This window comes from Glycine soja, chromosome 2 (assembly GCF_004193775.1).
Source record: "Glycine soja cultivar W05 chromosome 2, ASM419377v2, whole genome shotgun sequence".
NCBI lineage: Eukaryota > Viridiplantae > Streptophyta > Magnoliopsida > Fabales > Fabaceae > Glycine > Glycine soja.
Genome location: NC_041003.1, coordinates 40,655,021 through 40,680,884, shown reverse-complemented (window position 1 = coordinate 40,680,884; position 25,864 = coordinate 40,655,021). Strand labels below are relative to the sequence as shown.

Here is a 25,864-nt window from a genome sequence, read left to right as displayed (position 1 = left end):
GGAAATATGAAAAACAAAGAATTAACTGATCCAATCACAATAACGGGTTTAATATACCTTGATCCAAAAGCTTAAAATAATTACTCAATACATCAACCAATGTGTCACCATTCACTTAATATCGACCACAATTTACTAAATCTTCTTTGGCCTCAGCTTCAAAACGTATAAAACTTTTCTGCGCCGTGTAGCTTTTATTCAATTCAATTAAAAGTTCTTATAAAATAGATATTAAATTTATAAAAAATATATAAATATAAAAAAAACTAATTAATACTTCACTGCATTATTTTATTTTAATAGATAATATATAAATAAATGTCCGTTTCTAAATAATTCAATAGAATGAATTAATTTTATATTTTACAATACATAATTCAGTAGTGTAACTTCAATTTGACACAAATTGAAGTTTAAGCATATATACAGCACAAGTTGAATCACCAGATAATTTCTGCAGCAAAGTTTGTTACAACACGCTTTATATTATGCACTACACATTTTGAAGACTATGTGCACTACACATTTTGAAGATTAGTCCCATAGTCTATATAGTTTGCTAAAAAAGAATCAAAGTTTATGAAAACATGTTGAAATCCCATTAAGAAATAAAAAATCCTAATTACTATAGTTAAAAAAATCATTCTATGGAATGAAAAACGTGTTGGGCTAGGCCTGTTCCTGCTTAGTCAAACAGTTTTATCCGAATTTCTTTTTCTGACAAAAAAAAAGAACAGATAAAAAAACTGCAAAATGACAGCTGTGGGATTTGAACCCACGCCCTTTCGGACCAGAGCCTAAATCTGGCGCCTTAGACCACTCGGCCAAACTGTCACATGTTCACATCACGCACAAAACATATTAGACCTTTAATTTGTAGTTTGATGAAGTGGTATGTATTTACGTGCACTAATGTGAAAGTCAAATGAAGTGGTGAAAAACTTTAGGTCATGTTTGGTTTAAGAAGAAATGAGAAAAAATTTGAGTTTTATATAGAATTTGTATCTTTTTTATTTTATTTTAATTGAAAATTTTATTTTATTTAATTTTTTTTATTTCTATCTTGTAAGTCGAACACAATCTTAGAAGTTTCACATATGGTGAAATTTTATAAATGTTATAAATGTTAGAGGAGTCCATGATTCATTAGTTCCATTAGAATTGTATAGTTAAGTGATTGCATTGGCTTGTGAATCCCACCAAGATGGCAATTAACAAGGAAAAACCCTGCTTGTTACTAAGGTTTTAAAAATTATTTGTGATTGCAATTTTGATAGTAATATCAAGATTCTTAGAGTCATTACAATCATATGTTAGAATTAATGTCTTATGTGAGAAGCATGTGACTTATGTAGGGACTAATTAAATAATTAATAATTAAGGACTAAATTGTAATTGGATTAAATAGGAGAAATTTTTAAAAGTAACTGCTACTTGATGGAAGTAGTGGTTATAAAAGGGGGTTAATACCCACTAACATGAAAAAAAAAATGTCTCCTTCCTACAGAAAAGTGTTCTCTCTAATTTATAGTCATCACAAACATAGAGAGGCAGAAATAATAGTCAAGGAAGTGAAATTTTGTTTCTCTCCTCTTCCAAGAAAATCAAAGTACACCAGATGGAATTCTTCCTATGAAGAAATGTACGCATTATTTATTTATTTATTATTTGTGAGAACCATAGGTTTCATAATCCTGTAGGTTTCCTATAATTGTTAATCTAGGAAACTCTTAAACATTTTACATGTGATATCAAAGCATGTGTTATGAAATTTATGATTCTCCAATAATGATTTATTTTCTCCCAATTATGCATAAACCCTAATTATGAAATTTAGGGATTTTATTTTTTCCACTGCAAATATGATATTTTGTAAATAAATAAAAAGGGAGATTGTTGATTTTTTTTCCCAAAAAAGTATAATATTCAAGAAAGAAAGTGGGTAGCGAAAGTCCTTCTACCATGTTCTTTTTCTTTCTTGGAATGAAAAGCAGTGCCGCAACTGCATGTACGTTTCTGAATCCCACTTACTTATTTTTTTCCAAATATTATTATTAAACGTGATTAAAGGATTGAAAGTTTATGCCCTGCAATTAAATTAACGGGAATGCTTTAAAATTATCGATAGCAATAAATATGTATATGCTATACATTTGCTTCAATGTGATTGAATTTCTATTATTTAATTAGTTATAATGTGAATGTATGGTATTTATTTGGCCTGGAATGAAATTAATAAAATGGCTATGAATTGTTAATAGCAATAAGTATGTGCAGGCCATATATTTGGTTGGAATTAAATGTATAATGAATTTGTTAGTCACCAAAGTGGCCAAATTTATAAGGTTATTTAATTCCAAATTAATGATTATTTCAATTACTCATAAAATAATGGATGTTAAATTATATGATTATTGGTTTATGGATAATTGAAATTCATTATTATAAGGCATTTATAGATCACCCTAAGGTTGATTAGTTGTTCTTATAATTAATGAATATAATTGTAGGCAATTTGTGTGTATCATTAGTTTTATTTATATACCCAAAGGAAATAAATACTATTAATTGGTGCATATTTAATTGTCAAATAATGTTAAGAATTTTATTAGCATCATCATGTTTGTATGTTGTGTATTGGTGTATCACCCAAAGGAGAGTATTAATATACATTGATCGTTATCTGAATGAATCATATGTATGATATGTGTTTTATGTCTCAAAACACTTATGTGAATTTTATTATGCAATACATGCTCCCAATTCACTGAATTCTCATGTATCATCTGTGCCAATTTTGATGGGCTTAACTTCTCTGATTGGAATGATCAAGTCCAATTTCACCTCGATGTTTTGGATCTTGATTTTGCTATGTTGGAAGAGAAGTTTGTTACTGTTACTGATGCTAGTAGCAATGAAGAGAAAGTCTATTATAAAGCTTGGGAAAGATCTAACAGACTCAGCCTAATGTTGATGAAAATGACTGTTGCAGATAGTATTAAGACAACTCTCCATAAATCGAAAGTGCTAAAAAGTTTATGGAATTAGTGGAAGGGTGCTTTCAAACAGATGATAAGTCTTTTGTAGGGACATTAATGAGTACATTGACCACCATGAAGTTTGATGGGTTCACATACTATGCATGAACATGTCATTAAGATGACAAACATTACAGTAAGACTTAAGACCTTGGGAATGGTTGTGAATGAGAACTTCCATGTTCAGTTTATTCTAAACTCCTTACCATCTAAGTATAGCTCGTTCCAAATAAGCTATAATACCATGAAAGATAAATAGAATGTGCATGAATAGCACAATATGTTAATTCAGGAAGAAATGAGGCTTAAGAATCAAGGAAGTCACTCAGTTCATTATGTAAGCCACCAAGAGAATCAAGGAGCTGAAAAGAAATTTATGAAGAAGCATGATAAAGGAAAATGGTCATTAAAGATCAATGATGACTCTTTGCAAATCTAGAATAAGGTATCAAAGGGCAATAGTTGCCAATTTTATGGGAAATCTAGACACTTCCAGAAGGATTGCCTAAAGCGTAATTCTTGGTTTGAAAAGAAATGTGAGCTTAATGCTCTTGTATATTTTGAATCAAACTTAACTGAAGTTCCCCATAATATATGGTGGATTTATTCTTGATGTACGACTCATGTTTCTAACACTATGCAGGGGTTCCTTACAATCCAAACCATAAGCCCAAATGAGAAGTTCATCTTCATGGGAAATAGAGTGAAAGATCCAGTGGAAGAAGTCGAGACTTATTGTTTAAAACTCGACACTGGACATTATTTAGATTTACTGGAAACTCTTTATGTAGCTAGTTTATCTAGGAATTTAGTTTTATTATCTAAACTTGATGTTACTAGATACTCTTCTAATTTTGGTAATGGATGTTTCAATTTATTTAAGCATAATCATCTCATTGGTACAGGTGTTCTTTGTGATGGTTTATTGATAACTGCTAAATAATTGTATTTTGATAATAGAAAATAAGGCAAAATTGTCTTTAAAAAAATTATTTAGCAGTTATTTGCGCTTAAATATTAAAGAATTGATGTTTTGTTGAATTTTGGCTGTAGATATAAAAACTGGAGGTGTAACAAGCAAAAAAGCCAGAAAAATTGAAGAAACGAAGAAAATCTGAAGTAGGCCTAGCCCAATACGTGCGCTTAGCGCGCGTCACGCGCTAAGCGCGCCTACGAAGGCCCAAAGCCCACTTCAGTAGCTATAAATAGAGAGCCAGTCCAAGGAAAACAGAAGACACCACCACAGAACCCCCTCTCCTAGGGGTTTCATTTACTCTCTTTTTTTCTTTCACCCCCTTCTCATTGTAAAGCCCTCATGACCTTGAGTGGCCAATCCCCTAGCTAGGGCCTGGCAGGCCTAAAAAGCCAATGATATATGGAGCATTTCAAGAGTTATCAATAAAAAGATGATTTCCCTCCAGGTTCTTTTATTTACCGTTCTTTCTTATTTATCCTGTATCTCGGTCCTTATTTTCTGTTAGTCTTTAGTCCACTCGGGAGAGGGTAAAGCCTAATCAGGGGTAAGGAATGAATACTTGAATCTGTTTTAAGGGTTAGTCCACTCGGGGGAGGGTAACGCTTAATAGAACAATAAAAGGAAGAAATAATCGGGTTATCATTTAGAGGGTTACCTTCCAGGTTCTTTTATCTTCTTTTCTTTCTTATTTATCCTATATCTCAGTCCTTATTTTCTGTTAGTCTTTAGTCCACTCGGGAGAGAGTGAAGCCTAATTAGGGGTAAGGAATGAATACTTGAATCTGTTTTAAGGGTTAGTCCACTCGAGAGAGGGTAACTCTTAATAGAACAATAAAAGAAAGAAATCATAGGGTTAGCATTAACCCAATGTCCATGCTTTAGCAAACATCTAGAATTTAATCTTAATGCATCTTAGTTATTGAGTCTTTGCAAAGGGCATTTGGAAGATAGGTAATTAAGGTAGGCTTGTCATCATGAGGCTTCAGGGGCAGGTAGATGGATAGATGTGGGACAGAATTAGTTCACTGGTATTGATAACAGACAAATCCTGAATCCATATATTTAGGCTGATTAGACTTGTTAGGTTTTAGCAAATTTATTATATAGATTTTATTCCCTATTTTATTGTTTGAAGTTTCTTTAATTTAGAAGTAGTTATTCCTTATTTTATTGTTTGGGTTTTCTTAGAAGTAGTTATTCTTATCTTTATCATATCTCAATTTAAATATTCTATCTTCTATTTTGATCTTTCAATCTTTTATCTTTTTCTTTTAAATCTTTATCTTATCTCCTATATTTTCTTATCTTTATTTTAAATTATTTATCTATTGCTTTTAAATTGGGTTTGCGTTAATCTAAATCTTTTATCTTTTCTTTATCTTATCTATTATCTTTCTTTATCTTTTATTTCAAATTTCTTATCTCTTGCTTGAAAAAATGGATTTGCATTAATCTAAGTACAAACAAAGTCCCTGTGGATTCGACACTCGGACTTCCGAGTACTTTACTACTTGTGACAATTTGGTACACTTGCCAACGAGTTAACATTTATATAAATTGAAATTAAATGGTTTGTATGCTGAAACTATTTTAACTCTGTATCATAATGTTGGCACTAAACGTAGTTTAGTGTATGAACGATCTGTTTTATTATGGCATAAACGTTTAGATCACATTTCTAGAGAAAGGATGAAAAGATTAATAAAGAATGAAATTCTTCCTGGTCTAGATTTTACGGATCTAAATATTTGTGTGAATTGTATTAAGGAAAAACAAACAAAATATACAAAGAAATGAGCCACAAGAAGCACTCAGCTCCTTGAAATCATGCATACTAATATTTGTGGACCTTTTGATGTTAATTCTTTCGAAAAAAAAAAATATTTTATCACCTTTATTGATGATTATTCATGTTACGATTATGTCTACTTACTGCATGAGAAATCTTAGGTAGTGGATGCCTTAGAAATTTACTTGAATGAAGTAGAAAGGAAATTAGATAGAAAGATGAACGTTATTAGATCTGATAGAGATGATGAGTATTACGGAAGATACGATGAAACTGGGCAACACCCAGGTCCATTTGCTAAACTTCTTCATAAACGTGGTATTTGTGCGTAATACGCAATGCCAGGTACACCACAACAAAATGGTATATCAGAAAGGCGCGATAGAACTTTAATGAATATGGTTAGGAGTATTTAAGAAATTTAACTTTACACGTATCTTTGTGGATGTATGCCTTGAAAACGGTCATGTATTTGTTGAATAAGGTTCCTAGTAAGGTAGTTCCAAAGAAACCTTTTGAACTTTGGACAAATAGGACACCTAGTATAAGGCACCTGCATGTTTGGGGTTGCCAGGCAGAAATAAGGATTTATAATCCGCAACAAAGAAAATTGGATGCAAAAACAATCAGTGGATATTTCATTGGTCATCCAGAAAAGTCAAAAGGGATATATGTTTTATTATCCTAATCATAGTATGAGAATTGTCAAAACTGAAAATGTAAGGTTCATTGAAAATGGTGAAATCAGTGGGAGTAAAGTTCCACAAGATGTGGAAATTAAAGAAGTTAGAGTGCAAGTCCCTCTAGCTTGTGCCTTTAGCAATAAGGTGATTGCTCCTTTAGTTATTGTTCCAAACAATAATGAAGAAGAGCAACACAATAATGAGCTCATGATACATAATGAACCTATTGTGGAAGAACCACAAGAAGTAGCATTAAAGAGGTCTCAAAGACAAAGGAGACAACTATTTCGAAATGACTGGTATACCTACATGAAACAAAAATAGACTTAAGCATTAATGATAATAATCCAGTTTCATTTTCACAAGCTGTAAGTTATGATAATTCTAAGAAGTGGTTAAATGCCATGAAAGAAGATATAAATTCCATGGAACATAATGGTGTTTGGGACCTTGTAGAATTGCCAAAGAGTTGGTTGTAAGTGGGTCTTCAAGACTAAATGTGACTCTCATGGTAACTTTGAACATTACAAGGCTAGATTTGTTGCTAAGGGATTTACTCAAAAAGATGACATTGATTATAAAGAGACGTTTTCACTGGTCTTAAGAAAGAATTCTTTTAGGATTACCATGACATTAGTAGCCCATTATGACTTGGAGCTACATCAGATGGATGTGAAAACTGTCTTTCTTAATGGAGAATTAGAGGATAATGTTTATATGGACCAACCAATGGGGTTTTCATTTGAAGGAAAGGAACACATAGTTTGCAAATTAATGAAATCAATATACAGTCTTAAGCAAGCTTCTCGCCAATGGTATTTGAAGTCTAATGATACCATTGTTTCCTTTGGATTTAAGGAAAATACTGTTAATCAGTGTATATATCTGAAGGTCAGTGGGAGTAAGGTTATTTTTCTAATCCTGTATGTTGATGATATATTGCTTGCAACTAATGATCTTGGTCTTCTTCATGAGACTAAGAAATTTCTCTCTAGCAACTTTGAAGCGAAAGATATGGGTGAGGTAAGTTATGTGATAGGGATAGAATCCATAATAGATCACAAGGATTGTTAGGCTTATCTCAGAAAGCATATATCAATAAAGTACTAGAGAGATTCAGGATGGAAAAGTGTTCAGCATCACCTGTTCTAATTTAGAAAGGAGACAAATTTAGTCTCGCACAATGTCCTAGAAATGATATGGAATGAAAACAAATGGAAGCAATTTTGTATGCATTAGTTGTTGTTGCATCTACCATGAAAGATGAATTTATAGCATGTTTTGAGGTTACAATTCAGGCTAATTGGTTACAAAATTGAAGTATTTGTCGTGAAGGAAGAAGTTCAGAAACAAAGAATGTCAATAAAACATATTAGCACAAACCTTATGAAAGTTGACCCTTTGAGTAAAGGATTACCGCCCAAGACATTTATAAAACATGTTGAAAGTATGGGCATTATTGCTACTGATGATCATTAAGTGTAATTTATCTTATGTATTTCAATGACACTAAGCTCAATTATGATATGTTTCTGATTACTTGTTCTCTATGTTTGCATGCATGTTTGTGTTAGAGTAATGTTAATAGGTTTTGTCTTGAATAAAGACATTAAGTTGGACCAATTATGTGCTCCTAACTAATGATCATATAAGGAGAAGACTAATTTGTAATACATGGAAGTATATCGATTAAGTGATGTACAACCGCCATGACTTGAATTGGTTTCTATTCTTAATCATGAAATTATGACGTGTCCAATGTATAGAACAGTTTAGTCATTTTTTTAATGTGCATTATGTTAGTTTAATATATTTATTTATTTAATCCATAATGTTTAGTAATGTCACATGGACCAAGTGAGAGAATATTAGAATTAATATCTCATGTAAGAAGCATATGACTTATGTAAGGACTAATAAATAAATAATTAATAATTAAGGACTAAATTGTAATTGGATTAAATGGAAGAAATTTCTAAAAGTAATTTCTACTTGATGAGAGTAGTGGTTATAAAAGGGGGTTAATATCCACTAGCATGAGAGAAAAAGGTCTCCTTTCTAACATAAAAGTGTTCTCTCTAATCTATAGTCATCACAAACATAGAGAGGCAAAAAGAATAGTCAAAGGAATGAAATCTTGTTTCTCTCCTCTGTCAAGAAAATCAAAATACACCGGATAGAAATCTTCCTATGAAGACATATACGCATTATTTGTTTATTTATTATTTGTGAGAATCATAGGTTTCAAAATCATCTAAGAAATTCTTAAACATTTTACATCACATTCCAACATTAATCTACTGTTTCTGCAACTTCAGCTATGGTGATAAACTACAATCTCAACCACAATTTAAAACCTTGTTTATTACCTAATAATGGTTTTCATCATTTTCATCTGAACGGTAATTTCTATCAAATTACATTATGTATTTCTTAATTAATATTTATTTTTAAAAAATTTGACTTTTCATGTTAGCCTTTATCTTAATTCGTTTAGAGTCAATTCGTGCAAAATAGTAATGTTGATTAAAGAAATTGAATTAACTTGTTCTGGTACTACATGGAGCCAACACCTTCCAAGAAACATATATGTGTATTTAATTCAGATTATTTTGAAGAAATAACAAGTTCTTTTAACCAAATTTTGTAGTTTTTAAAAAACAAATTATTATTTCCTAAAATTTAAGTTATCCCATACAAACATCAAATTACATTTCTATCAAACATCGTTTTAGTTGCAATACTAAAAGATTGAAGTATAAACTTCTCCATGGCACAATTTACATTTTAAAAAATATATAAATACTGAATAGGTGCTTTTTTATTGTTAGATGAACCACAAGGACTACTAATGAAAAGAAGCACTATTGATCTTAACGAATTTCACCAGCACCATACTCAAAGTACAATATTGATTCTTATACAAAGAATATTGGCCGATCCATTTTGACAATTCACCTGAAGTGGAAGACTAGAATGTTACCATTTTAGCCTAATTCTTTATATAGCTTTTTTAAAATAATAATGCTAAATTTGGAGAAGGGATTTTGTAGATGGTGTTCATATTTTTTAAATAAATTAGAGAAACAAAAATCACAAGTCCTCAAATCATGTAATGTGTTAGTCAAATGGATCAATACGCAGGTCATGTTCACTTGCCATCATCATCCCAGTGCAAAGGCAAGATGGACACATAACCTACAAGACAGGTAAGATGATTAGTTATTAGTTAAAAACTTGCTAATTACGATTAAAATTAATTGGTTGCAAAATTACATTTGCACATGCAACAATAGTTATTATGTATCCAAATGAATACTACTTTTCTTTACCTAAAAAGGGAGGGGGGGATAGAGGGAGAGATGAGTATTAGGTTAATGTCTAATGTTACACCTACAATTGATGAATTAATTGGCAACCTAATATATTGCACAACCAAATAGTTGGGTTAAAATAAAAAGTCCACATATTTAGAAGGCTGAAATGAGCAAATGAATTAGAAGTGTCAACAGATTGTGTACCTTTCCTGCACCAGAGCAATTTGGACACCTTCTGGTTGTAGGAGCATGCAGAGGTCTGGCAGAAGCACTACATACTGAAATAGGATCAATGTTCAAGCACACGCCACTTGCAGAACACCGAGCACAGGCCAAGTACCCTATACATAGAATTTGGAACAAATTGTAAAGGACACAACTTTGACATAAGAATCAGCATAACCAAGACTGAATGTGAATATTCTATTTGATGAAACAATGAAAAATATTTGAACAAATAATACATGCACTGATAGTGTAAAGATCTTTTACACTCAAGCAATCGCAAACCGCCATGTATGATAAGTTTGTTGATCTTTACAATAACTACTTTAAATCATAACAACGATAATTTATGATTGATTGAAAGTGTAAACAATGCATGCCTGTTAAACTAAAAAATATTTCTGAATGCTTTCCAGTCATGTACAAGCTGAATTTATCCAAATTGATCAGCAAACTAACTCCATATGAAACTCTAACGATTAAAATTTACGTACAATGAAAATAATTTCTTACTATATCATAAAAATGAAGAGTGCAATTAAACTTTCATCATAACCACCAAAACTTCCACTCTATTTGAACAGTATAAGTCTCAGAAACTACAGAAAGACAAAATGTGTCTAAAATGTGCATGATTGAGATATTGAGATATATTAAGAGAATGAAGATCTTCAAAGAGTAGGAACATACCAGTTCCATGACAATACTTGCACCTTTTTTTCTCTTGTTGCTCAACATTATTAGCCTCAATTAGCATCAGTACTGAAATCACACCAACAGCCCCACCTGAAAAGGATGCCACAATTGGGTCGACCTGACTGGATTCAGGAAACAAACAAATTGTAATCAGGTATTGATCAAGCAAGTCTGTTATTCGTCAACAGAACAGTTTCTTTCCAATGGAAATTGCTAATTAATAAAGCACACAATTCAAACAACAGTATACCTTAGTTGCAAAGGCAAATGCATGCTTCTTATGAAATCTTCATATGAGGTACCACCCAAACCTAATTTTAGCTCCAGCTGCCATAAACATAAAGATTGAGCGTTTGATAAGAATATAGATTATGATCATGATCTACCAATGTACAGTTTTTTCACCTATATCCATAATGCTAGAAAGCTAAAGGAAACATAAATACTACCAAAGTGACTAAAAGGTCTTTTATCAGACCCCTTATTGGTAAATGCATGAATCAGGTGCTTCAATGTTTTTTATGCCTCCACTCTTAGGATTGCTCCTTTCATGGATCATTTCATCAAAGGTTACAATTTCAGCAATCTAGGTTTTATACTTCATGAGTAAATGCACCTTCTCATCAAATGAAGATCCTATACTTTATAAACTAACTATAGCATAAAGGGAAGTTGAGAGCCACTTAACTTTAATCATATGCTGCATTTCTCTTAGGAGGAAGTATCTTAAATTCAAGTAATCACTATATCAAAACTTAATTTGCCCCAAAAAATGCAAATTATCACAAGTTCACAACAAAAGATTGTTCCACAAGGTTTGATGATATTATTCATAGAATAGGAAACTATCAACCAGCATTGACCTAAATTTTCTATATTTATATAGATATCTCAATAACCTCATTCAATTTCTTCAATAGTAATGGCTTCTTCTGTCCTGGTTTACATATATAACCTTCAATCTCCTTCTTTTATCCAGTCTCAGAATATCCTTCCCAACTAAGAGAAAAGTAGCAGTCATGGAGCAGAGAAATGATTCTCGTGTAAAAGACAGAAGTATATTTTACTTTAATTTTTGTATACAAGGCAAAAGGTAGAAGTCACAGCATTCAAATTAAATTAAGCATAGAAATACAGTATGACAGTAGTATTAAAACATATACCAAATGGAGAGAATAAAAGGATCCATTGATTGGCATTCAAGTGATTTAACTGTAAGGTTTGACTATCTGCCATAGATTAAAAACGAATGAAAACACATAATGTAATAAAATTACCGTCGGCGCAATAAGCCCACCAAATACAATTATTGCAGATATGAATGACATGCTAGTCAGATAGAGCTTCTTCAAAGTCTTGGGCGTCTACTTCAATAGGAAAAGCACACAGTTAGTTGAAGATTAAAAAAAAATAAGGCCAAACGCACCAGCTTTATTTCAATTGCTTCAAGCATTTGATAGAGAAACAAAAGGAATTTAATAAGCACGACTCAAAAACCATGATGTTTCACACAAGTGATTTTACGACAATTGTGATAAACCTTGGTGTATAACCCTTTGCCAGGGGGTATTAAAATGTTCAGATTATAACATCAATAAGCTTCTTCAGTACTTCAAAACATTGGTATAATTTGTCACTTAACAGAATTACTTTACTATATGTTTCTCTCCAAACTCCACCTTTCCATAAGGGATGATTCAGTCAATACCTACAGCCTAATGAAAGCAATGTGTTCTGAGACTCACCACATGCGAAAGAAAAGGAATTGATGACGGAATATCCGGCATCTCATCTGGTTTCTCCTCTCCCTCTTCATTGACAACTTTTTTACCCCTTCTTGTGCGCTGCTGCACACGTAATCTCCTTACCTGCCATGCTCAATACAATAACAACAACAAAATTCTTATCCCACTAAATGAGGTCGGCTACATGAATCACACAGGTATTCGACTCAATTAAAGACCAAATCTTCATAGATAGGCAAATTGGCACTATTCCAAAAACTAACAACTAACATTGGTTGATCAAAAGGGGGGTTTAAGGGATGAAGGAAGAAGGGAGAGGAGAGGTCGTGGGTTCGAATCCCACACTAACATTCTAAAATAAACAAACAACTAACATTGGTACGCCATTATTATAAGCTAACCTCTTCCATGAGAAGAAAGATCTTATTGCGCCTGCTCTTTATGTTGTCTTGAATTTCCTGCAGCTGCATCTGCACAAAATCCTCAATCGTCTCTGGCCCCTCAATAATGCAAAAGTTGCTGCCAAAAACAAAATAATAATAAAAAATGTACTTTTTGCTCAAACCAATGCCAAAATTCCACATTTCAACCAACCCATTTGCCAAAAAAGAATAAGTAAACAAAAACCAACGAAAAACGCAAACCTTGGTGTGTTGTCACTGGAGCCTGCATCCTTTAAAGAAGAGAAAACAGTTATGCGTGGCTGCAACTGCAAGAGGTTCGTGGCTTTGGAAAAAGTGAATTGCTTGGTGTTTCCTTTGAAGAGGGCATAGAAAATAGAGTTCTTGGAGGAGGGTGAGGGAGAAGGAGGAATAGTGGAGGAAAGAAAATGAGAGAAGAAAGAAAAAGTGGTCATTGTTTTGAGTTTGAGTTTGAGTTCATAGAATAATGGAAGAAGAAGTTAAAGTTGTTAATGTGGGTTGAGAGTTGGAAAGTGTTTATGAATTAAGGGTGGCAAAATGATAGAGAGTTCCACCAAACTAGAGTTCTTGCGGTTTTACAGTGTTTGGATGATGAGTCTACGTGGGAGTGGGAAGTAGCTTACTAGCTAGCTTCTAAATCTAATCTATTATAGATTTGTGAAAGAAAAAAAATCGATGAGAAATACTAGGAAGCATAGAAATATTTAATTAAATTTTTAATGATAAAATGTTTTTTCATTATAACTTAAGTAACTACTCTCTTTACCCCAAAATAACTAATAGTAAGATTTTTTTTATAGAGACCAAGAAAATATTTTAAGATAATTAACATTTATTAGGGAATAATTTTATTAAAATATCTTTATTTTTTCTCTTAATTTTAATAAATGTATTATTAAATCTTACAAAATAATATTATTTATTAAAGACAAAATTATAATTAATATTTAAATATCTTATCGAAAAGTAAAAACATCATGTCATTTGAATTTTTTTTTAAAAAAAAATTAAAACTACAATCATCTTGAAACAAAGGAAATACAAAATTAAACTTAAATTTAATGATGATTCACTAAATTTTATACATTGTTAAATCACAAATTCAATCATAAATTATTGTTGATATAATTTTTAAGTTAATTTTATAAAAATCAACAAAGTTTATTATAAACTATGATTATTTTTTTTGTTGAATGGCAGTGTAATACATAGTTCTTTTTCTCATTAAATTTTTAATTAAAAGCTATTGTTTACCTAACTTTTTTTCCTATTTAATCCCACAGTTGAATATTTTGAATACAAAATATAACATTTGTTTTACGAGAAATGCTAGAAATATATTATTTTAAGCAAATTCTCTTTTATTATTTGATATTTATTAAAAATTATGATAGCCGACATTATCTCATTTATTTGCTACCAGACTCAAAGCATGTTTTCTTAATCTTTAGGCCAAAAATACGAAGACTAATGACATTTTTGTCTACACAAACATTTTATTTCAAATTTCCCCATAATAACTTGGACACTTTCTTCAATATCTAGGGGAGGTTCAAGGACTTGAGAGGCTTAAAATAAATTTAAGAATAAAATTTTTTATTTACTCACAAAATAGTTTATTAAAATTATCATTATTTTATTTAAAATTAATTTTTTGAGTTTTTTGTCATATAAAATTATTGATTAAATTGTCGTAATTAATTTCATTTAATATTTCTTTTTTAATAGGCAATAATGTCAATCCGTTCAATTTTGTTGAGGCATTGTTGATCTTAAGTAAGTTTTTATTATTTTTAGTTTTGAAAAACTCCTTTAAACTGAAACGATTGGTCTAGTTAATATTATTGTATTCATTGGCTTGGATCATATATATTTTCAAAAATAGAATCATCTAGTCTCTGAATTTCCTCCTCGTTATCATGAGTTGGAGAATCAGAATTATAATTATCCTCGTCACTAACTACTTCTTTATTGTTGCTTTCACCTATATCTAAATTGCTATCTTGTTCATTCAAAATCAAATAACACCCACTTATATTTTCTAATTCATTTTCCTCATCTATTTTTATAAATTTATCCATAGCTCCTTTTTGTAATGCAATTAAAGCTTCAACTCTTCTCTTTTTCTAAAGTTTTGAATAACTTAATTCATATTTTCTAGTTGAGATACGTATTATATATATTTTTGTATGAAATTAAAAATTATAATATATAAAACACTATAAAGATGAGTATATAAAATAAGAATGAGCTAAAACAATAAAACCTAATTTTGGTAGTCAAGAAAATGAACTTGATCGTAGTATCTTGAAGTCTCAAGTCTCTTTCTCTTCTTTTGTAAGTGCTTAAACTTAATTTCCAAATTTTAACTTTTTTGTTAAACCTGCATAAATTATTTTGAGATTAATCATTATTTATTAATAAAACAATAAAAAATAAACTTATTTTGATATCAATCTCGCAATTCATCAGGATTTGAGATAGAAGCTTAATAATATATATAAAACTTGTCATTTGTTGATACACTAATGAGACTATTAGTGTATGTATAAGATTTTAGATTATTAAATCAACACTTTTCAATAGAAAAGACAATTATAATTTGATAAAGGAACATGTAAGTATGTAAGAATTATCAACAAAAGAAAATTTGAGAAAATAAAAAATACAGTTTTATTTTTGGCTTTTACCTGATATTGACACACTCAAAAGGAAAAAATATCAATTGTTTCCCTACCCTCCAAATAGAAACACATACACATAAGAGATGAGAATAAAATAAACATGGAAGAGTTATTGACTAATGTGTTAAAACAAAATAATAATCAAGTAAACTAAAGAAGTAGGTGAAAAAAAGTATGAGAGACTAAGAAATAAAAGATTTTGGATTTCTTTAACCATTAATTATTAAATTTATTTTTTCTAAACAAAGCTAAGATATTGGTGAAGAGTTGTTTACTCATTAATTATTATTTATAGTACCAATAAAAAGATTAATAATTACTTATAATATTTTAATTAAAATTTGTTTTCAAATATAATTTTACAATAAAAAAAATTTTGAGATATATTAGTACTAAAAAAAAATTTTTTTTTTTAGACCTAAAGCCTTTGATTGGATTGCTTGGACCTTAAGCCCGACCCTGCCATTTACCCGTGGTAACTTTTACTTTTGCATGTGTACTAGCGATCTTCCCAACTTGTAGGAAGAATGTGAGGTAAAATGATAAGTCCATGTGAACACAAAATGTTATTTACATTTATTTAACACACTCTTTGACACCTTTTTTATTATTAATTTATTTCTTTATAAACACCAATTTAGTTTTCTTATCAATAGGTCACTTTCTGAAGTACTGACTTTTAAAAAAATAGAAAAGTAATACGTAATAATAAAGTATTTAAAAAAGCATGCATTTCATATATGTAATGTAAATGTAAATATTATTTCTCATGTACAAAACAGAACTGAAGTTAGAGATTCCAGACATCTCTTGACACTTAGACAGTTTAAACGAACATTGATCTCTTCAGTGAGTAAACATAATATTGGATGAATGAATTGGAATAAATATATATACATCAAATTCATACTTCATGTTAACATTTTGGTTCAAAAGTCAAAACCTTACAATTACAAGGACGTTAGAAACAAACAAAATATTCACAATCTGGCGATTTCAACTGACTTCTGAAGAGCTTGAAGAAGGCTTCTCATAATTCTGGGCTCACCTGGTGGTGCCTTATCCTTCAAGGGACCATTTCTAATGGCACGGAAAATTGGAGCAGAGTTTTCAGTTGGTGGAAAAACCAAGCAATCAATATACACAAGAACTTCAGTTTTCCCATCCCCAATGGTGATAAAACCCAATCTAGCTCCACCAGGTATTTTGTCCACCTGTTTATTCAAAATGAGGATTATTACACACTTCAAGAACAACTGAACCAACATCATCTTATCATAGTGGTTACTATCTGAGTCATAAATAACCTACAAGCAACTATAATTTAAAATCACCATGTTCTGATTCTGAACAAACAATATTATAACAATGATTAAATCACTTTGATGTTGCTCAAGAAGACCAAACGTAACAAAGTCATTAGCCATGAACACAAGGGACTTCAAGCACAATTTAGTAGAGTTGTGTTTTACGAGTTGAGACTACCAAATCAAAAGCCAGAGCAATAGCTAGGACTAACAGTGAGAATGAACTAAACATCTTTAGTTTATATACATTATCTGTGTAAAACATCTTTATACAAAACATACTTCATTGACACGTCATAATGAATAGAATGACGTGATAAAGTAATAAAAATCTTATTGAATAATTGTGCTGTGTGAAGATGTTTTGCACTGGCAATATTTATAAAATTATAACTCTTATCTTTATTTTCCCAAGAGATTTCTAACAAAAATTGTTGTCTATGACTCAAAATCTATTGTTCGGTCTGATGAGGATCGTCTGTTGTTATCAAACTAAGGCTTAGTCAGATGGAACAATTTGTTTCATTAATTTGATACGCATCAGACTATTGAGTGTTTTCTGTTAGGCTTATGTTGTTGAGTCTTAGTGATTTGGAGCCTATAAATAGAGGTCACGGGATCTGTGTAAGGGTAACTAACTATAATCATTGTGAGAGGTACTGAGATTTTTGTGAGAAACATATGAGAGGAAACACTGGGCACGTAAGGGAAGAGAGAGATAACAGAGTGTGAGACTTGTGTTCTTGTAGAGAGTTCTTCTTGAACCAAAGGGAGCAGAACCAAGGGGGTTCTCTGTTTTATCTCGTTAATTCTGTTTCATAGTGGAGCTGCTCCTTCCCGTGGATGTAGGCTATATTGGCTTAACCACATAATTGTGTTGTGTTCTCATTTTACGTTCTTGCTTTGTTTTTTGCATTTTCTTCCTTGCTGCATGTTCCGAGTTTATTGGTTTTGGTTTAGTTTTGTGCTTTCTTGGTACTTTTGTTTCTTTCTGCTTATTGGTAATTAGAACCAACAAGTGGAGTGGTCTGTGGGGAAGAAATCAAAAAAGGTGAACCGTGGGTACCAAGTACATTATCTAGAAGTTTTCTGGAAACAACGATTTCAGGTTATGGAGGATCAAGATGCAAGCCATCTTGGTACAACAAGGATTGGTAGAAGCTTTGAAGGGGGAGACACGCATGTCTCCCACTCTATCGCAAAAGGAGAAGAACAATAAGATCGACAAGGCAAGAAGTGTCATAATCTCGTGTCTTGATGATAAGGCACTGAGGGAAGTCGCAAGAGAAAAGACTGCTGCTGCAATGTGGGTCAAGCTGGAATCTTTGAATATGACAAAGAGCTTGGTGAACAGGCTTTGTTTGAAGCAACAACTGTATTCTTTCAAGTTGACAAAATCAAGATCAATAACAGAGCAGCTTGCAGATTTTAACAAGATTCTTGATGACTTGGAAAATATTGAAGTAAAACATGATGATGAGGACAAGGCCCTCCTCCTTCTCAATGCTTTGCCAAAGTCTTTTGAACATTTCAAGGATGCTCTTCTATACAGGAGGGATCAAACCATTACTTTGGAAGAGGTTCAAAACTCAATTCGGACTTAGGAGCTCCAAAAGCTCCAAGAGCCAAAGCCATATGATAATGGAGAAGGATTGAATATCTCAAGAGGAAGGAGCGAGAAGAGAGGACCAAAAATGGAAGAAGTCCAGATCAAAATCAAGGAGTAAGTCGAAGCCAAAGTGCTTCAACGGTCATAAAAACGATTATGAGAGTGTAGGGATCTTGGTGGCATCAACTTCAGAAACACAGAGGAATTGGGTCATGGATTCAAGATGTACATACCATGTGTCCTATAAAGGATTTCTTTGAGACCTTAGAACTAAAAGAAGGAGGAGTAGTACTCCTTAGGAACAACAAATCATACAGAGTACATGACATGGGTACTGTCAGACTGAAGATGTTTGATGACCAGGAGATGTTGTTGCAAGATGTGAAGTATGTTCTTGAGCTTAAAAGGAATCTTTTGTCAATAAGCATGTTTGATAATTTGGGATACTCTACCAAAATAGAACATGGTCTGATTAAGATTTCGAATGGAGCCTTAATTGTTGCTGAGGGTGTTAAAAGGAAAGGTCTGTATATTCTGGATGGCTCAACTGCTATTGCTCACGCATCTGTAGCTAGTCAGATGTTACAGGATAAAACTAAATAGTGGCATCTAAGACTAGGGCATATTAGTGAAAGAGGTTTGGTTGAACTGGAAAAACAGAATCTGCTAAGCGGTGATAAATTGGATAAACTAGAATTTTGTGAGCATTGTATATTGGGTAAGTCTCATAGAGTGAAGTTTGGGACTAGTATGCATGTCTCTAGTAGGCCCTTTGAGTATGTTCATTCAGACTTATGGGGTCCTTCAAGGGTGATGACTCATAGAGGGGGTTCCTATCTCACCATTATTGATGATTTCTCTAGATGAGTGCGGATTTATATCTTGAAGAATAAGTCTGAGACATTTCAAAGGTTCAAGGAGTGCACACATTTGTGGAAAATCAGCAGGGAACCAAATTGAAAGTTTTGAGGATTGACAATGGGCTGGAATTGTTTTCAGAACAGTTTAATGAGTTTTGCAGGAAACAGGGAATTAAGAGGCATAAGACTGTAGCAGGAACTCCTCAACAAAATGGTCTGGCTGAGAGAATGAACAAGACTATTTTGAAACGAGTGGGGTGCATGCTTTTAGAATCAGGTCTGCCTAAGAGTTTTTAGGGTGAAGCTGCAAATACTGCAGTGTATCTGATAAACAGATGTCTCTGGACTCTAAGACACCTATGGAAGTGTGGAGTGGGAAACCGGCAGACTGATCCAACTTGAGAGTGTTTGGTGCTTTGGCATTTGAACATGTCAAACAAGACAAACTGGAGGCTCGGCCTGTGAAGTGTATCTTTATTGGATACGCAAACGGAGTCAAGGGTTATAAGTTGTGGAAGCTGGATCCTAGAGACTCAAGATGCTTTATCAGCAGGGATGTCACATTTGATGAAACTGGAATGAGAATGAGGTGCAAAAACCTGGAAGGGAGCAAGCAGAAAGCCTAGTTTGAGGTGGAGCTCCTACTCATGATTCAAGAGATGATCGTCTTATAAGATCAGGTGAAGCGGGTCAGGTACCAACAACAGACTCAAGAAGAACAGACCAAACCATAACAGACTCTGATTATCAACTAACCAGGGATAGGGAAAAGCAGATTATAAAACCTACATAGAGGTATGGATATGCAGACCTCATTTGTTATGCTGTTAGTGTGGCTGAAGAAATTCAAGACTCAGAACCGAGGAACTTCAAGGAGGCTATAGAAGGCAAAGAAAGTCAGTACTGGTTACAAGTCATGAATGAAGAAATGCAGTCCTTTGTGAATCTACCTAAAAATCAGAGAGTAGTTGGATGCAAGTGGGTCTTCAAGTAAAAGGAAGACATTCCAGGTGTGGAGAAGGCAAGGTACAAGGCAAGACTTGTGGCTAAGGGGTTTACACAAGTGGAGGGAGTTAACTACAATGAAATTTTCTCACCTGTGGTAAAACACTGTTCTATAAGGATCTTGATGACAATTGTAAATCAGTATGATCTGGAGTTGCAACAATTGGATGTCAAGACAACTTTCTTACATGGAGACTCGAGGAGACCATCTATATGCTGTATGCAACAACCTAAGGGGTTTGCAGAAGATCAGACGAAGGTATGTCTCTTGAAGAAATCATTGTATGGCTTGAAACAGAGCCTGTGTCAGTTGTATAAAAAGTTTAATGACTTTCTTCTGAGGATAGGTTTTCTAAGGAGTAGTTATGATAGTTGTGTCGACATCTTGAGAAGAGAAGAACAATGTATCATTTTCTTGCTCCTGTATGTAGATTATATTCTTATAGCTAGCTCAAACAAGGATGAGATTAGTATGCTCAAGGAGAGATTAAGTTCAGAATTTGAGATGAAGGACCTTGGTACTACAAGGAGGATTAAAAAAAACTTCGTACCCCATTGCCCGGAGGCTCTTCGCTATGCGAAGGTATGGGGGAGGGATATTGTACGCAGCCTTACCCTTACATATGCAAAGAGGCTGTTTCCGGATTCGAACCCATGACCAACAAGTCACCAAGGCACAACTTTACCGCTGCACCAGGGCTCGCCCTCACTACAAGGAGGATTCTTGGGATGAATATTGTTAGAGATCAAATGAAGGGAGAATTGTTCTTATCTCAGCAAGGCTATTTGAAGAAGATAGTGAAAAGGTTTAGGATGCATCAATCTAAACCTGTAAGCACACCTTTAGGACATCACACTAAGCTCTCAATTACTCAAGCTCCTAATACTGAAGAGGAAAGGAGGAAGATGGATATTATTCCAAATGCTAGTGGAGTAGGAAGCATCATGTATTGCATGGTCTGTAGTAGGCTAGACTTGGCCCATGTTGTTAGCATTGTAAGCAGGTTTATGGCAGATTCAAGTCAAGCTCATTGGGAGGCTTTGAAGTGGGTATAGAGGTATGTGAATGGATCTCTGGAATCTCTGGTCTGAAGTACAAGAAGGCAGCTCAAGATGGAGATGCTATTATGGGGTATGTTGATGCAGACTATGTAGGGAATGTGGATATTGGGAAGCCCTTATCTGGATATGTATTTACAATGTTTGGGACTGCTATTTGCTGGAAAGCAAACTTACAGCCTGTGGTAGCTCTATCTACAACTAAATCAAAGTATATTGCTCTTGCAAAAGGAGTGAAGGAAGCTCTATGGTTAAAAGAAATGATTGGTGAACTGGGAATTGTACAAAACTGTGTGACAATTCACTATGACAGCCAAAGTGTTATACACCTTGCAAATCATCATATTTACCATGAGAGGATGAAGCATATTGATGTAAGGCTTCACTTCATAAGAGATGTGGTTGAATCTGAAGACAATCCCGCTGATGTGTTCACAAAGTCTCTACCAAGGTCAAAGTTCAAGCATTGCTTGGACTTGATTAATTTCTCTTGAAGCATAGTTTCAGAAGCGGGAGAGCAGCGCTATGGTGGAAGGAATCGTTTGTCTAAGATTTGGAGTCAAGGTGGAGAATTGTTGTATGTGACTCAAAATCTATTGTTCAGTCTAATGGACGTTCGGTCTGATGAGGATTGTTTGTTGTGATCAAACTGAGGACAGTCTGACGCTCAGTCAGATAGAACAATTTGTTTCATTAATCTGATACACATCAGACTGTTGAGTGTTTTCTGTTAGGTTTATGTTGTTGAGTCTTAGTGATTTGGAGCCTATAAATAAAGGTCACGGGATCTCTGTGTAAGGGTAACTAACTATAATCATTGTGAGAGGTACAGAGATTGTTGTGAGAAACATACAAGAGGAAACACTGGGCACGTAAGGGAAGAGAGAGATAACAGAGTGTGAGACTTGGGTTCTTGGAGAGAGTTCTTCTTGAACCAAAGGGGGCAGAACCAAGGGGGTTCTCTGTTTCATAGTGGAGTTGCTCCTTCCCGTGGATGTAGGCCATATTGGTTGAACCATGTAATTGTGTTGTGTTCTCATTTTACATTCTTGCTTTTGTTTTTGCGTTTTCTTCCTTGTTGCATGTTCCAGATTTATAGGTTTTGGTTTAGTTCTGTGCTCTCTTGGTAGTTTTTGTTTCTTTCTACTTATTGGTAATTAGAACCAACAAGAATGATGTAAAATTACATGACTGAGCATGCCCAGCAGTGAATAATGAGACACAAAAAAGCATACTTAAATATGTAGACAGAAAGCAACATTTACATAAAGTGGTAAAACTGAAGCAGAAATTAAATGACACAATGCACCATAGGAACTAGGCAAATTTTACAGATCGAGAAGTGTATGCATATTCTAGGCCTCTCCTTGTGATAAAGAACATACACACACCTAGTCAAACTACACAGTAACACAGGATAAAATAAATATTTATGGGATTATAAACAGCTCAGAAACATGATACAAATAAATGGCATAGATTATTATAGAATAATGCTTGTTGTACTGCTTAAGTTTAGCATATGACCACATGTGAAGTGAGGGAAATGATTTAAAACAGGAATTATGTTTCAAAAAAGTTTTCCCAAAAAATATTAAAAAATGATAATTTTAAAATAAGCCAATAATGAAATGCACTAAGAAAGAGCATAATACCTTGAGAGGCACAGGAAGGGGCAGATTGGCTCCCTGGCAAAGGCTGTTTGCCCACTGTCATAACACAATCACAAGCCAAGGGAAGGGAAAAAAACATATAAACCAAACAGTAATTATAACAAATTAAATACCAAAAAAAATTCAATAATAATTCATCCAGCAACTAATACGGTGCTACATTAATATTCAATTTTTTCCTGGGTGAGAGGCCACGAATGTCTCCTATAGACCCACTAAATTGGAGACTAATCCGCTCACCGTGCGTGGTTAGTATTGGCCTAATAGAAGAATCAAACATAATTCTTCCGCTATATAGATTGCCCCCGACATGTGAACACAGCAGAGCATTACACCAGCCAATCCTCTTATGGATTACATTTGAATTAATTAAAAGGTTTAATATCTTTATAAATCCTTGTTACAAATTTTCATTTTAGTTTTGAAAAAAAAGATTATTAATTTTCACACTTAAAATTTAAAACTGAAAATAGTCTACAATACTATCTATTAATGACGTGATAAATATTCTTATTTTATAATAAGCATATTTAGATACAGGAATCATTTTAAAAAAATAATAAATTTATCAAAACTAAAACAAATAAAGAAAAATTGAAGGATTAAGACAAATAATTGATCATATTTTACATGCAATAAAAACATATTTAAACCTTAATTAACATTCAATTATATTTTACATTATTGAAAAAGAATGGAATCACATGTGTTGTTTGGTTAACTACCTGAAAGAGCAAGGAATCGAATCTCTGAAGGTCGGTGTCCAAAGGCAGCTTCATCGTGCCTAATGACACTCCGTCGTCGGTGAGGCCACCGTTCCCCGCCGAAGCTTTGGGTAACGGCGCCGCCGCCAGATGAATTGAATTGCGAAGTTTTGAAAAGGAGTGGCTGTTGCTGTAAACAGGAACGAGAGAGTGGGGAGATAGCGGAACGTGGAAATTCGCTCCACTAACCCTCGGGTACACACTCTGCATTGTACTACTACTACTTGCCATCATCACCATGCCTCTTCCTCAAAAATAAAAAAACTCTGGGAAAGGTGAAATGAGCAGCTACTGCTAGCTAGTTTTGTAAAAGTACTATATTAATTATTAAATATTTATTTATTTTTATCCAGTGGTGGTGGTGGATAATGCTTCGTTTCATTCATTTTGTCCTCCGGTTTCAGCCATATGATACTTTTTTAAGAAAAAATAAATTCTCGTAAGAAAATTTTAGTTTTAAAAGAATTATAGATAAATACTAGTTATATAGTTACAGTGATACACGCTAATTTCCAGAATGGTTAGCACTTACCAATAAAAACAAAAAAGTAAATAGGTACTTGTGTCCCTTAATGACTAATTTTCTGACAATAAATGTATCAGGAAAATAGAAACATAAAAATATAAAATTTAGTCTCTCGAAATATAAAAAGTGCAACAAATATATTTAACTTTAGTCAATTATCATTAATAAAGTCGTTTACGTGACACAAAAGAACAAATATATCACTGAAATTATAGTCAACCTGGATTATTAGCATATGAGCATATTTGTCATAATATTTTTTTGATTTTTTATCTTTTCACTCTGCTTACAAATACACCCCTAAAAGATGACAATACAACATTTAGTCCCAAAAGTGCGACAAATATATCTAAATGTTAATAATAAATTATAACTAATGATTATTATTATTATTGTTGTTGCTATTATTATTATTATTTTTTTATAATTTAGTGTTCATATTTGTTTAGTACTTATGTAATATATTTTTTAATTTGTCTTTTAATATATATATTTTTATTATTTTGATTTCCTTGTCAAACCTTAATTTTTACGGTTAAAAAAAATTATCTTATATCTTATAATTTTATCAAATTTCTACTAAATTTCTCATTTTTAATCTTTAAAATTATTTCATATTCCAATTTCAACTTAAGTAACCTTATATTTAGATTGAAAATAATATGTTAAGAGTTTTGAGTAGAAAAAACACAATCGGCTGCTAGACCAAATTTATTTATTTTAGAAAAAAAAACATTTAATCAACTAATTTTTTTAAAAAAAAGTCTCACAAAATTTAATCAATTGAGTTATCATTTTAAAAAATAAAAGTCTTTTATTTCTTGAAATTTTTTGTTTCTTCAATTAATTATTAATCTTTATTATGTGTTCTTCCATAATATGTCAAATGGAATGCAAGGTCGTTGTAGTCTTTAAATCAGCGAGACATACAACTCTACGTTCCGCAAGAAATCTCTGTACTAGTTTTGTTTTTTAAGTTAACATATGTATTAGTTTGAGTATTATTATATTTTTTATTTAAATTTATTTGGGTTCTTTATTTGTTATTAATTGTTTTTCATTTCATTCATATTATATATAATAAGTGTTGTCTCGAGTGAAAGCACGAAAGGTTTATCCAGGGGATTCTTTCATATTTGAGGCATATATATACATTTTATTGATTAAGAAAAAAGACTTATAATTTCACTTTAATTCTATCTAGTTTAAATTTTTTGAGACTTTTTTTTTAAACAAAATAGTTGATTATATTGTTTTTTAAAAATAAATAAATAAATTTATTCATGCGGCTCATTGTGTTTTGTCTACTCGAAACACTTGACATATTAATTTCAATTTAAATATTAGAGTACTTAAGTTGGAATTGGGATATAAAATAATTTTGAAGATTAAAAGTGAGAAATTTAGTAAAAATTTGATAAAATTATAAAATATAAGATAAAGTTTTTTTAACAGTAAAGATTAAGGTTTGACGAGGAAATCAAAA

At 32.4% G+C, this 25,864-nt stretch overlaps 2 protein-coding genes and 1 non-coding gene across 3 annotated transcripts; all 3 read right to left on the bottom strand.

Annotated features, from left to right (window-relative positions):
* Positions 1-754: 754 nt before the first annotated feature.
* TRNAL-UAG lies at positions 755-834 on the bottom strand. Its single transcript has one exon. It is a non-coding gene; the product is annotated as a tRNA-Leu (tRNA).
* An 8,451-nt stretch (positions 835-9,285) lies between these two features.
* Positions 9,286-13,502, bottom strand: LOC114394138 (protein ORANGE-LIKE, chloroplastic-like). The gene is made up of 8 exons (XM_028355737.1): positions 13,114-13,502; positions 12,871-12,988; positions 12,470-12,592; positions 12,002-12,088; positions 10,975-11,051; positions 10,719-10,846; positions 10,008-10,144; positions 9,286-9,684 (listed from the first exon to the last, which is right to left on the bottom strand). The coding sequence occupies exons 1-8, from the start codon at positions 13,323-13,325 to the stop codon at positions 9,607-9,609; spliced, it is 960 nt and encodes a 319-aa protein (XP_028211538.1). The 5' UTR covers positions 13,326-13,502; the 3' UTR covers positions 9,286-9,606.
* Positions 13,503-16,318: 2,816 nt separating this feature from the next.
* Positions 16,319-24,171, bottom strand: LOC114394130. The gene is made up of 3 exons (XM_028355725.1): positions 23,814-24,171; positions 23,071-23,124; positions 16,319-16,789 (listed from the first exon to the last, which is right to left on the bottom strand). The coding sequence occupies exons 1-3, from the start codon at positions 24,090-24,092 to the stop codon at positions 16,556-16,558; spliced, it is 567 nt and encodes a 188-aa protein (XP_028211526.1). The 5' UTR covers positions 24,093-24,171; the 3' UTR covers positions 16,319-16,555.
* Between the last annotated feature and the right edge of the window lie 1,693 nt (positions 24,172-25,864).

Coding starts and splice junctions, on each gene's coding strand:
- LOC114394138 (XM_028355737.1), bottom strand. CDS start 13,325: ATGACCACTTTTTCTTTCTTCTCTCATTTTCTTTCCTCCACTATTCCT. Junction 12,593..12,870: donor TCTTTCTTCTCATGGAAGAG/GTTAGCTTATAA, acceptor TGAGCATGGCAG/GTAAGGAGATTACGTGTGCA. Junction 11,052..12,001: donor GTGGGCTTATTGCGCCGACG/GTAATTTTATTA, acceptor TGTTTATGGCAG/CTGGAGCTAAAATTAGGTTT.
- LOC114394130 (XM_028355725.1), bottom strand. CDS start 24,092: ATGGTGATGATGGCAAGTAGTAGTAGTACAATGCAGAGTGTGTACCCG. Junction 23,125..23,813: donor TCGATTCCTTGCTCTTTCAG/GTAGTTAACCAA, acceptor GTGTTATGACAG/TGGGCAAACAGCCTTTGCCA. Junction 16,790..23,070: donor CCCTTCCTGTGCCTCTCAAG/GTATTATGCTCT, acceptor TTGAATAAACAG/GTGGACAAAATACCTGGTGG.